The sequence below is a fragment of the Meles meles genome, chromosome 17 (genome assembly GCF_922984935.1).
Source record: "Meles meles chromosome 17, mMelMel3.1 paternal haplotype, whole genome shotgun sequence".
Taxonomy (NCBI): domain Eukaryota; kingdom Metazoa; phylum Chordata; class Mammalia; order Carnivora; family Mustelidae; genus Meles; species Meles meles.
Genome location: NC_060082.1, coordinates 28006722 through 28020268, shown reverse-complemented (window position 1 = coordinate 28020268; position 13547 = coordinate 28006722). Strand labels below are relative to the sequence as shown.

The window sequence follows — 13547 nt, the reverse complement described above, 5'->3', positions numbered from 1 at the left end:
TCAGGCAAGTTACGTGACTTCACAGAGATGGGCTTATAGGATTAGTTAACTGAGGGGATCCAGCTCCTGGCACCGTACCAGAAACCCTAGTAAGCACTCAGCAGTAATTATTGCTTCTGGCGCTAGGAGGCAGCAAGGAGGAGTCTCCACATTTGCCCCAGAGCACCTGAGTAATTCCCAGGGAACTTCAGTAAGTCTAGAAGCCAGCTCTGCTAGGGGAAGGTTTAAAAGGACCCAGAACTCTGAGCCTGCCCCGGCCCCTACGGTGCCGTGTTAGGTGCCAGCTCCTGTCTGGGCTGAAGAGGGCTCTGTGTGCGTGCAGCTAAGCCTCACAGGCAACGCAGGCCTGCTGGGTCTTGCATGGGGCTTAGGAGCCACTGGCCACAGCTTGTGGCCCCTCAAGGGCAGTTGATCTCGGGGCAGGTCCTCTTTCCCGTTAGGCCAGTCACCTGGAGACTCTCCATACTTACGCTTATGCAACTTTCATCACTAAAGGTCTTGGTTTTCTCGTACCGACTCGGTCTTGTTGCCAGGAACACAATAAATCTGCCTAACCTCAGTCCCAACTAAGGGGACTTGGCTACTGGTGGGCGGAGTTGCTGGAGGAGAGCTGAGGGGAGCCACTATCCACCCCCAGGAAGCTCCGGAGGGCAGGGTTCCTGCACACGGGCCTGTATGCCGCCGGCACCCTGCACCCGGAGGCAGCAGATACTGGGATGTTAATGAGGCAGCTGAACACCCAAACCAGTTTAGGAAAGAGAAGAATGTTCACTCACTCCTCTAAAAATAAGGCTTCTATAAGCCTCAGCCTACCGCTGGTGGGAAGGAGAGAACCCGCAGCATCGAAGGGCAGCAGCAGGTTTGCTGGGGAATTTTTAGGAAGGGCTGATTGCTTTGGAGAGCCAGAGGCTAGACTCAAGAGAGCTTCTATCTCATTTTTATGGGTCCAGACCCTGGAAGTAGGCTGTGTGTATTTGAGTCCTGGCTCCTCTATGTACCAGTTAGATGGCCTTCAGTCTTAATCTAAGTTCCAGTTTCTCATCTGTAAAATGGGTATGATAGTGCCAACCGCACTGGGATGTTATCAAGACTAAGTGACTTTATATATGCAAAGTGCTCAGAAGAATGCCCGGCACATACTGGCATTCTTGGGTTGGACTTTATTATTACATGGCATGTCTTTGCCCGAAATGTCTTCTTCCTCAGCTTGCCCCAGACGTACATCTTGTTCTGGTCACATTGTGAATCCTTGCAGATGCTAAGCAGACTCATGGGACCACTTCCCTCCTTCTCCACTCACACAGCAGAGTGGTGTATCCAAGCGTCCCACTCTTAGGTAAGACCTGCTCCTACTCAGACGCTGGAACAATTTGCTGTCCCTGTTTGACTACCTTAGGTGGTGCTCTAGGTAGCTGTTGTTAAACCAAACTTGGGTGAGGGAGGGAGGACTGATGTCCCTGGGGATCTTGTAAACCAGTCTTAATTTTTTTAAAAAGACTTTGTCAGAGAGAGCACAAGCAGAGGGATCCCCACTGAACAAGAAGCTGGATGTGGGACTCAATCCCAGGACCCCAGGATCATGACCTGAGCTGAAGGCAGACACTTAACCGACTGAGCCACCCAGGCACTCCAACCAGTCTTCATTTTTTTTTTTTTTTAAAGATTTTATTTGACAGAGATCACAAGTAGGCAGAGAGACAGGCAGAGAGAGAGGAGGAAGTAGGCTCCCCAAGCAGAGAGCCCGATGCGGGGCTTGATCCCAGGACCCTGAAATTATGACCTGAGCCAAAGACAGAGGCTTAACCCACTGAGCCACCCAGACGCCCCAACCAGTCTTCATCCTGAGCAAGGCCAGTTTGGTAAGGACATAGTTCAAGTGTCAACTTCTCACTTTTCCGAAGCCTTGTTCTCCCCTGGCTCCATCACAGTGACGCATGCCCACTAGAGAAGAAGCTGTTCACATAGATACCTTCTATGCTAAACTTGAAGCTCCTCGGGTGCAATGTCCATGTTCTAGCCACCCTGAGCCTATAAAACTTAGTGCAAGGCTAAGAATATAGGAGGTGCTCAATATGCTGGGCACATGATTAGGATAGCCAGCAGTTTAGGAATTTGCTCTGCCTTAGGTGGAATGAGGACCCAAAGCCTGGGCTTCGATCTTAAGTCTACAACTCAAGCTCTTCCTAAACTGCGAGTTAGACAAAGAACTGAGCTTTGTAAATGGGTTAACATCGCATTAGTCTGTGTCTGAAGGCAGGTTATAGAGAAGCAAAGATACGGAGAATGATCTTGAGTGTCTAAGCCTACCAAGGCCTCCCCTGCTGTGGGCTCCATACCAGCTCTGGGAACCAGGAAGGAAAACAGCCCAATCCTGGTCCTCTGCTGCCCTCTTGTGTTGCTTATTAAGTAAGAGACATTCCTGTAGGCTTGTCCTGAGGTCCCGGCAAACACCCACTTTCCTCTCCGTAAATTATGCTGCCCCACCCCATGGCAGCAGTGTATTAGAGGATTAATAGCAGAAGCAAGAAAGATAACTGTGATTGCCATTAGTTCAGCTAGGAAATAGACCGCTACCTTCCTGGGCATAGGAATCCTGAATGTCCCTCCTTCAAAGGATCTGGATGTGGAGCAAAAGAAATACTGATGTGCTCTCTATTTCAAATTTTTTTTTAAATTTTATTTATTTATTTGACAGAGATCACAAGTAGGCAGAGAGGCAAGTAGAGAGAGAGGAGGAAACAGGCTCCCTGCTGAGCAGAGCGCCCAATGTGGGCTCAGTCCCAGGACCGTGGGTTCATGACCTAAGCCAAAGGCAGAGGCTTTAACCCACTGAGCCACCCAGGTGCCCTCCTATTTCAAATTCTAAAGCTAACAATTAAAGGCACAATTTTGCATCAAAATCCCGCCACCCACCCATACCCAGAGGGAAATATTACTTCGTTTCTGTTAGCGGGATTAACTAATAGATGTAAAGCCCCAAAGAATACTATCTGGCAGTTTGTGCTGCATAAGCATTTTATTTATTTACTTAGATTTTTATTTATTTGAGAGAGCGCGCGCGCCCAAGCAGGCAGAGCAGCAGGCAGAGGGAGAGGAAGGAGCAGGCTCTCCACCCAGCAGGGAGCCCGATGCGAGGCTGGATCGAAGGTCCCCAGGATCATGACCTGAGCCAAAGGCAGCTGCTTAACTGACTGAGCTACCCAGGTGCCCTTATATAAGCATTTTTAAAAAGAATTTAGGAATGTGGTAGAGGTCACAGCACAGTGGAAAAAGCAGGAGCCAAGTATTAGCAGGATATGGGTTGAGGTCTGGCTCAGCAACTGGCTTCGAATTCTTTTTTTTTTTTTTTTAAAGATTTTTTTAATTTATTTATTTGATAGACAGAAATGACAAGCAGGCAGAGAGGCAGGCAGAGAGAGAGGGGGTAAGCAGGCTCCCTGCTGAGCAGAGAGCCCAATATGGGGCTCGATCCCAGGACCCTGGGATCATGACCTGAGCCGAAGGCAGAGGCTTTAACCCACTGAGCCACCCAGGCGCCCCCTGGCTTCGAATTCTATCCGTATTCTAGCTCAGCTCAAATCCTACACTCCCCAACTTCCTCAGTACTCAGTCTATCACCACCCAGCAGAGATAATGACCAGCTCCTACATCTGCTTCCTTGAGGACACAGCCATTACGGATTCATAAAAAGCCCTCAATTATACATGTCAGTTTTGTTATGGTCCCTTCTCCCAATGAAGGTGGCCCTGAGGAAGAAACAGGCTTCCAATCAGCTCACCTCACTCCTCTGATCAGGTCAGCCTTTCTCTGGGGTTTTCCCTTATCTCCCAATCCCTGCACCAAGAGGACCTTTGTTCCTAATCTCTACCTTTCCCATTTTCCCTTGGATTTATAAACTTATTAAAAAACCGAAGTCGGGGAGGGTCGTGTGCAAGAAAGGACTGGGGCCTTATTAACTCCTATTAAAAACAGCCTAATTTGTTTCCCTCCTGGTCAATCTAAAGGGGACAAATCTACATCAACATGACAGGAAGATCCATGGCATTTATGGAAACCGAGTAGCGCTCCCTGGTGGCCAAGACTGGAGTGACAGCCAGGATTTCCTCTCATAGTGGCTTCCTTCAGGGACATTCATCCATGCATAGACTAGAAAGTCTGAGAGCTTCCGTATCCAGCCACACTTTTCAGATTTTACTTGAGAGCACAAGTAGGCAGAGCGGCTGGCAGAGGGAGGAAGAAGCAAGCTCCCCGCTGAGCAGGGAGCCCGATGTGGGGCTTGATCCCAGGACCCTGGGATCATGACCTGAGCTGAAGGCAGCTGCCTAATCAATGGAGCCCCCACACTGACGTATTCCTTCTTCAGACTCTTCTCTGCTTTGGTTTCTGGACACCACTTCCCCTGGATTCGGTAAGAAGCCCCACTCTAAGCTGCCCATTCCCCCTTGAAGAATTTCTTTGGATGGGGTGACAACGGGGTGGGACAGCAACAAAGAGAGCATGAGAATAGGCTGGACACTCGCATCTGCCATGCTCAGACATCTTGCAAGGCATACACGACAAGTTTGAGAGGTCTGTGCCCATGACCTGCCTCCGCTCATGTAACTGCCTGAGGACACACACAGGTTTCTGGCAGGGCCAGCACTCTCTTGGGACACATGTTATGGACCGTGTTCTCACTCACTGCCAGGAAAAGGAAACTTGTTGAGGGCATTTTGCCCATTTGGGAGTGGCCACTTCAAGGCTAGTGATGGCTGCTGATTTCATGTCATCTCTAGAAAATAAAAGGCCTCTCACAACCATGGTCACAACAGAACAAATGGCCCACTGGGGACTACGACCCTCAGTCATACTTGTCCACTCCTCGCCTACTATCTGGAGACAAGAGGAAGGTGGGGGCTGGGGCAGAGGGTGAAGCGGGGTCACCAATGCCAGGAGCCAATATGCTGAGTCCTTTGGGACTCAAAGAGCCCCAGACCAGAAACCAACAAACCACACTGAGGGACTGGTTCTTCCAGATCGGTCTCCTCACATTCCTAAGCCCGCCTGACCTAGGACTGGCTTGCTTTAGTTTTCACACCTGTGAAATAGGGGTACTTGCTACCTACACCCTGAGACGCCACGCTAAGGAACAGTGACCGTGATAGGGACTCCCTTAGCATTAAAGGAAGAGAAGGAAAAAAAAAAAAAAAAAAAGGAACAGAAGAATTCTCTGTGCACTAACTGGTCAGCGGGTAGGGCCAGCTCAAGGCTACAGATCATCTTTAACAATCTTCTCCGAGCAGCTGAGAAAGCCTCACGAGGGGCACCTGGGAGGCTCAGTGGGTTGGGCCTCTGCCTTCGACTTGGGTCATGATCCCAAGGTCCTAGGATCAAGCCCTGCATTGGGCTCTGCTCAGCTGGGAGCCTGCTTCCTCCTCTCTCTTCCTGCTTCTCTGCCTGCTTGTGATCTCTGTCAAATAAAAGCCTCTGCCTTCGGCTCAGGTCATGATCCCAGCGTTCTGGGATCGAGCCCCGCATCGGACTCTCTGCTCAGCAGGGAGCCTGCTTCCTCCTCTCTCTCTGCCTGCCTCTCTGCCTGGTTGTGATTTCTGTCAAATAGATTAAAATATTAAAAAAAAAAAAAAAAGCCTCGCGAGAGCTGGACCAAGTGACTTTAAACACAGGAGACATTCCGCCAGACCAAGTCTAGCTTAGGCTAAGCTTGTACTTTCTGTAAAAGGGCGCCTGGGTGGCTCAGTGGGTTAAGCCGCTGCCTTCGGCTCAGGTCATGATCTCAGGGTCCTGGGATCGAGTCCAGCATCGGGCTCTCTGCTCGGCGGCGAGTCTGCTTCCCTCTCTCTCTCTGCCTGCCTCTCTACTTGTGATCTCTGTCTGTCAAATAAATTAAAAACAAACAAAAAACTAGATTGGGGAAATCAGAAGAGCACATGACTGGCTGACTCAGTAGAGCATGTGACTCTCTACCTCAGGGTTGTGAGTTCGAGTCCCACATTAGGCATACAAGTGATGTGAACATTGAGATGCTTATAAAACTTGCTATTCAATTAGATATAGGTCAAACTATAGACTGGAGAAATGAGTAAATTATCTAGAATCCTGAAGTCCAGTTCCTTCACAATGTCTAAATTCTTTATCCATTTTAAAAGAAGTCCAAGCTAGGGCTCCTGGCTGGCTCAGTCAGTACAGCACGCGACTCCTGATCTTGGGGTGTGGAGTTCGAGCCCCATGTTGGAGGTAGGGTTCACCTTAAAAAAGTCCAAGCTGAAAATCATAGATCGTTCATTATGATTATTGTGAATGAAGGTCCTTTGCCTTCTAACCATAATTTCCCTCACTTTTAGAGTTCATTAGTGAGCATACATAAAACTATGCTGTATGGATAACTTAAATGTACAACTTTTTCACACTCAACTTTTTAACTGTCAAACTACCCGTCCCAATCATATGTAAAAGGGGCTTTTTGTTTAAATTCCCGCCAAAATTATGGTGAGAAACCACTGGCACAGGACAGCAGGAGGAGTCAGTGCTTGAACGTGCTCTCCTCTCTTAACTTTGAGCAGGGGGGAGACTGCTGGGAGCTGGATTTTTTTCTTTTTTCTTTTTTGGAGAGGGTGCTTTTGGTCATTTATTTAAAAAAAAAAACTTTTGTTTCCTCAGAAAGGCAACTTTTTAATTTCTCTTATTTTTCCATCCAAGGGGAAACAAAGAATAGTCCTTTGGCCTCCACTCACCTCGAACAGATCAAATGACATCACAATTCCATCCCTCGATGGCAATGCAGCAGGTTGTCCTGAAAATAAAAGACATGTCCAAACCCACCACATCCCAGCCCTCCATTCTATACAATTAACCCAGAGCCAGGACAGAGAGCTGGATGGCCTATTGCTGGGTTCCATTCATACTGACAAAAATGTAAAGATGTATTCCTATGTAAGCAATCATGGTAACATGAAAACTTTTACATAAATTTGGAAGACGTGAAATACACACTTTACAAATTCATTCTTTATACTTTTGAAATGAATTTACAACAGTATTACTTTACACAAGTTCCTACTTTATACAGTATTTTGTTTAGGCAGCTTTTCAGTAACATTTCTATTACAAGTTAGTTACACATGGAACCTCTCAGAAAGTTGGGAAGCCTGAGGAGCTACATGCAAGGAGCTGATGACAGGGGCAAAAGGTGTGAGGCCATAGCTCTGGTGCCCAACTAGGAGCTGAGAAAGAACTCCCGACTCTCATACGGAGCTAAATCTAGGCACTGGGATCTTCACTGTTTTCCTCAGCTCTTCTTCCCAACAGGTAAACTTTCATCAGAAGAGGACTGTGTTTTCTACATCAATATGGCAAAGAAAGGCCTTTTAACACAGGTGACACCCATCACAGACTAACACAGTCAGATACTGAATGGTGATGGGTAATGACTCTTCAAATACTTGTCGTTCAATTCTATCTCCTGTAACAGGTATATAATAGCATCTATAATCCATTCCAGTCTGTGCCATATAGCAGAAATCTAGGCAGGACTAAGCCCAGAACATCCATGAGCATGAGGTATCACTCAGTGCCTGATCCAAGCCAGAGGCAGGTCTTAATACAGTGCCAAATACCCAGCAAGATTATGAAAAAAAAAAACAAAAAAACAGAAGAGGCAGAAACCCATTACAAAAGGGCAGAGTTCAACAAAACATACAGTGCAACACCAAGTTTTACCCCCTTTCCAGGTAGGCCTCCACTTTGTTCTCACAGTTATCCTGCACAAATACCTGAAGGGTCATGTTAATTTTAACAGCAAATTAAGTGAATCCCAGATATTTCTGTCAAAATGGAAGACTTAAAAGTCTCAAGATCTTTATATAGCATTTTTTGAAGCTCTGTATGACAGAATGAAGCACGGAACGCAGGCTTTTACCAACCTCCACCACCACGGACAGCATCTCTGGCTTTAGGCTAACCCTGAAATAGAAGAGAGAAGTCCCACCTCCCAGGATGCTGAAATGAACACTTTGAAAGAAGTCTAACTCCTTTACAGCTAGTCTAAATTACACAACCTTTCTCCAGTCTAGAGCCTACATAAGAAACAAGCCCTTTCTTGAGTCCACATTACAAGAGCCACCGGCATGAGGCAGGGGCACTCATCCGCCCTCTGGCGCTGAGTTCACTAGACTCCTTCCCCTCCCGGCTCAGACTCTGGCTGACGGTCCTTCCTTCTCACACTTCATGCAGCTGCAGGACTACGGAGATGAAGCATCAGTTTCTCTGTGTTTTCTTCTCTTTCTCCAGGTGCGAAGTTTCTCTAGGACACTGGCCGGCTTCACAGCTAACACCCCGTAAACAAGCTTTTAGATAACACCACTCTGCAGTGACCTGGGTACTTAACAGAAGGTATCAACTAGAAGGTGGATGTACGTCTGTTCATTTGCAGTGTTAGTGCACAAGGTAGGGGAAGACTACAGGAGGCCGGGCTTCGTCACTCCCCAGCAGTTAAGTGGGCAGGTGACAGCTCTCTCCGACTTCAGTATCATCGTATGCAGAAACATCAGAGGCTCTCTCCTGGGTGGGGGGGGGGGGGACACACGTTCTTACCCTTCCCCTCCCCGACTCAGAGAGGCAGAGAAGCTACCTCACCGGGAATGCTGTCATCGGGGACTGTGGACAACCCATATGTGAGGAAGAAAAACGAGGAGGGGGCACAGGAGGTACATACCAGATGGGCAAAAGCTCTCTAAAGGCAAAGGCTTTATTTTAACTGCAGTGTATCCTTTTAGCTTATATTCTCAATGGAATTGGGACAGCTGGCATCCTGTCCCAGTGTCAGGGGTTCTAAGAATTCGGACACTTAACAAAGGCCCAAAGCACGATTATTCCAGATTGTCCTCTGGAGACTCTTCTTCTCTTTTGGCCCCAGAACCCCCAACAGACAAGGATAGACATCACAACAACTGTGGGAAAACTGCAGACAATTACAAGTCATTCTTAAAGAGATTTAATTATTTGAATTGCATCAAAGGGGATATAGTACATTTAAATCTCTGCTACATCACAAACTGCTGTTTTTGTTTTCTTTTATTAAAGACCCACTAGTTCTACCCATCTCCTGGTTTATGGCTATAGAATGGGGGGTGGTGGTGGTGGATAAGTATTACCAAGTAAGATGAAAACCCAAGCAAGAGTCTGTTCTGTTTACCAGAAGACCTTCTTCACTGCAGAACAGAGCCTTTTAAAAGAGAAAGGAGGAGAAAGGCTGTGGACTATGGACAACCAGTAACAACAGCTACAGTCAGAGACAGGGAAGGAAGTGTCAGAGGCAGAGCCTGCATGTTTACAAGTTGTCCCTCGACCCACACTTTCCCAGCCCTCCACAAGGACCATCTTCCTTAGATTTCCTTTTGACATCTTAACCCTAAACCAGGTTTTCCTGTCAATTCCAACATAATGCAGACATCATTCCCACAAGGAGGACTGAATTGAGGACTGGAATGATTTGCCACCATTCTGAAAAGCTTACTGAAAAGCATCATGGCTTTAAAGAGAAGTTCTATTCCTTGAAGACTAGGTGGGGTTCTTTATTAGGAGAGATGGGAGGCATACAGCCCACCAAACAGAGCAGGATACAGAAGAACCGTCCACCGCTGCTGTAGCCTAGTTGGGCAGAGGCAAAAGCAAGCAACCCCCTTCTTGCTCTTCCAAGCCCACAAAGTGGAGGGGCGTAAGAAGCTGTAGTCTAATGGCTCTAAATAACCAGCATTTAGTGTTAAATTAGGACCAAGGATTTATTCCACAATATAAACTGCAACATTTGATACAAGCTACCAAAAAAATAGTAGGAGAGGAAGGAAGGGGCAGGGGAAAAGCCAAAATACAGCTGTGGCAATTACTTACAGAGCAGTCTCTTTTCTACATCACTAGTTCATCAGTGACACTAGAAACTAGACATTTGTGTTCTGTACATCAACCAAATGCTAAAGCACCAACACACTGTTTGGAAGTTTGTTTTGTTTTGTTTTAATTCCAGCCACTGAAACCAACACAGAAGTTATTGCTTTGATAAATAAACCTCGTCTACCAGGAAAAAGTAAAGTGGATAAAGAAACAAAAACCCCAAAAGTGAAAAACTTAAGTTCCCCAATATGGTAACAGAGTAAACGAGAGAAATTCCTCAAATGAGGATTTACTGGAATCTCTGGAGCCCTTCTGGGCACTGGAACTGAGTTGGACTCTTAAGCCGGTAAATCCCAGACAGAGGTAAGACTTTAATGCTGTACATGAAAAGGTGAAAGCTCCAATGCCTTCCAAATTGCTGGAAACCCCTGCAAAAAAACCAGTCAGCATTTCACACCTCAACAACCACAAACAGCTCTTAAGGAAAAAAATACAAAAAGTGTCAAAAAATTTTTTAGTTGTTTTTTTCTTTTTTTCAAAGAGTTCTGGAAAAATGATCTCGTAAGGAATAGAAATAGCACCGTTTACAGGCTGGTCTGAACACCAGTCCTGTAGCTTTGCTGAGAAATTGAAGAAATCTTCTTGGTTGGAGTCCTGAATTACATTAAGTGGTTGGGGGTGGGGGGTGTTTGTGTTTGTGTTTTTTATTTTCGGCTTGGTGCGTCCTTCACAGTACAGCGCACACAGATGTAGTCTTCTTTCTCTGCCATCTCTGGAGAAACACCAACACAGACCTGATGAAACCACTGATTGCAGCTGCCATCACACTGGACCCAGTCCACCTGGTTACAAAGAGCAGGGAGACGGGGTTTTCAGAGGAAAAAATGTGATTCGAAATTGGGCAGGCCAGCCTCAAGATATTCAGGCCGTTTGCCACCAACGGCCACTGTCCCACCACTGGGACCTCCGGCACAACAGCTATGCCACATGAGTGTAGCTGGCCCACCAGCCAAAGCAACCAAGTCAAAGCCATTCTTCAAGTCGTGACTGCTTTGGGGTTAAGACAGCGCCGCCCTGTGATAAGTAAGCAAAAGGGCATTACATCAGCACCCCTCCCACCTTCTTAGCGCCGGGAGGTGAAAGCTGGAAGAGCAGGAAAAGGAAAAAGGGAAGAATAAGAGTTTCTTCAAGAGAAGGGAGAAGACCCAGGAACGATGTTAAGAGCAGAGATATCAGTGGGGGAGGGCTGAGCAATCCATTCAGATCAGCTCAAAGCAGATAAGCAGGAGAGAAAGACCCAGCGAGATGAGGTGTAGCTTACAGGGTTTCTGAGTTAAGGGAAAGCACGTCCTCTATGGCCCAAACCTCACTGACCTCATCTCCTTCTGGCTGCAGGCAGCTCACAGCTGGGCAGATGGCATCTTCATCCTCAGAGTCCTCCTGTTCGGAATAGGATGTGTCTGAGGGCAGGGAATGAGTTTCGGCAGAACGGACTAACTCATAGCTACGCTCTCTCTCTAACTTGAAACTGTTCATGTCCTTGGAGTGGCTCAGTTTGATTTTCTTCTTTTTGGGGGTCCGCATTTTTTTAACTCGATCCCATCGGTCACTGGAGAGGCTTTCTCTTTCCAGGCGTCTCTTCAGTTTTCTCTCAAGACTGTTGATTCCGTCTCGCTTCCCGCGGCAGCACTCGTTCTGGGTGGAAGATAGGCAAATTCGATTTTAGCCTTCCGTCTGCCGGTTACTCAAACTAGTGAAGTATAAGCTGTATGAGAAACCATCTTTCATCAACGTTTAAAAAAAAAAAAAAAGCCTGCAACCCAGGGCGCCTCACTGGCTCAGCTGGGGAAGAGCACCAGACTCTATCTGGGGGTGAGTTTGAGCCCCACATCAGGTGTAGATAAGACTTACTAAAACAAAAAAAAAAACCCAAAAAACCCAAACCCGCATCCTAACACCCCTGCCACCATGTCCCCTCACGTCCTACAGGACAACCTGTTTGGGTTTAGCTAACTTAACTGCTAGAGCTATCGAAAGAAAGAGTAGAAAAAGAAATGTTAAAGACACCATTAGCTTTCAATTAGCAGCAGAAGATGGGGAGATGCCTACATTCTTCTCTTCGCCAACTACCGGAGTAAAAGACTACCATGTAGTTCCTACCTAGGTGTGTATGCTTGTCCTCTTACCTACAGCCTTCTAAGGAACCGTGCTAATACGTTCCTTCTTTAAGAACAAACATCCCGATCCCTTAAAGAAATAAAGTGCCTTAATTGAATGTCATCAATAATGGTGCTACACGACTATTTGGTATCATAATGAAAAATAAAATTCTAGGGGCGCCTGGGTGGCTCAGTTGGTTGAGTGTCTGACTCTTGTTTTAGGCTCAGGTCATGAGATCGAGCTCCACGTCAGGCTCCATGCTCAGTGGGGAGTCTGCTCTCCCTCTCCCTCTACATTCTCTCTCTCAAATAAATAAATAAATCTTTTTTAAATTTAAAAATATAAAAAAAATAAAATTCTAAATGACAGTTGATAATGAGATTCTTCTCCCTACCCTGACTACATTCTCATCAGGAGTTCTGAATGTTATAGGTCAGCTAGCTCACTAACGGAAGAGTCACAGCATCTTCAAGCTAAGACGTAGGACATACATGGTATCTATCCCCTTCAAGTAAGTCAGCACTCAAAACGGGCACCCTCAGTCTGATGACCCAGTCCTCACACCAGCTGTCCTGTTAGGGTTATAGCAGTTAAAACATTTGTTAAACATTAACTCTAAGATATTCTTTAAGTTTTGAAGGCTTTATACCAAAAGCCTTCCCAGCTATAATTATATTTTCATCTCTACAGTCTTTCTCTTACAGAAAAAAAATTCTACTTCTAGCTATTATCATATGGAAATGATGAAAAGCACCATGCTAAAAGGAAAAAAAAGAATTCACAATCACTTAAAAAATAGCACCAAACTCCAAGATGTGAGGCCAGAGTGATGCCTAGCACCCTTCTGCTTATCACAGCCTTAGGAATTGAGGTTGTGAGGTAGAAGTTTGCATCCTTTTCTGGATCGAAAACAGAATCCCATTCACTGAACTAATTAGATGGGATGACACTAAACATCATGCCCCCCACGCCAGGCTGTATTCCCCGGCTGCCCGGTGGACACTCACCTTCTCACTGCTGGGTCTAGCTGGTGAGCTTCGATCAGTTTGGGGAGCAGGGGCTGGCTTAGCAAGTAGTGTCTGGTAAAGTTCCTGAATTTCAGGAAGGGATACCTGGAGCAACTGGGCTTCCATCAACAGTTCATTCACTTCTGGACTAACACCTGTCAAAGACCACACCAAAGCATAATGATGACAAATGGAGGGTGTTTCACATGGACGCGGACATGCAAGCAAAGCAGGACTAGCCCTCAAACCACCGCCACTCTCTCCTTGGGAAATTATATTCAGTTAAAGTCAGGTTCACATAGTGTGTTTAGTATATGTGCTGCCGAAGCGAGCACTCACATAGTGTGTTTAAAGCGACAATATAGTAAGAGCCCAAACAAGATTTTCTCAGGCTTCTGATTACTAGGGAAGTACTAATTCTACACTGAATCCCTTCTTCACTTTCAATTACTGCTAACACAGAAGGGGCTGTACATCTGCCTGGATAGCTTCTGC

General features: G+C 46.4%; 1 protein-coding gene across 1 annotated transcript in view; it reads right to left on the bottom strand.

Moving 5' to 3' along the window:
- Nucleotides 1–9757: 9757 nt before the first annotated feature.
- The window catches only part of KDM5B (lysine demethylase 5B), an 89592-nt gene continuing 85802 nt past the window's right edge, over nucleotides 9758–13547 (bottom strand). The window contains exons 25-27 of the mRNA XM_045982822.1: nucleotides 13053–13207; nucleotides 11260–11580; nucleotides 9758–10727 (exon numbers count right to left, since the gene is read on the bottom strand). Coding sequence (XP_045838778.1) covers nucleotides 10590–10727; nucleotides 11260–11580; nucleotides 13053–13207 — 614 coding nt within the window. The 3' untranslated portion in view covers nucleotides 9758–10589. The remainder of the gene's footprint in view (nucleotides 10728–11259; nucleotides 11581–13052; nucleotides 13208–13547) is intronic.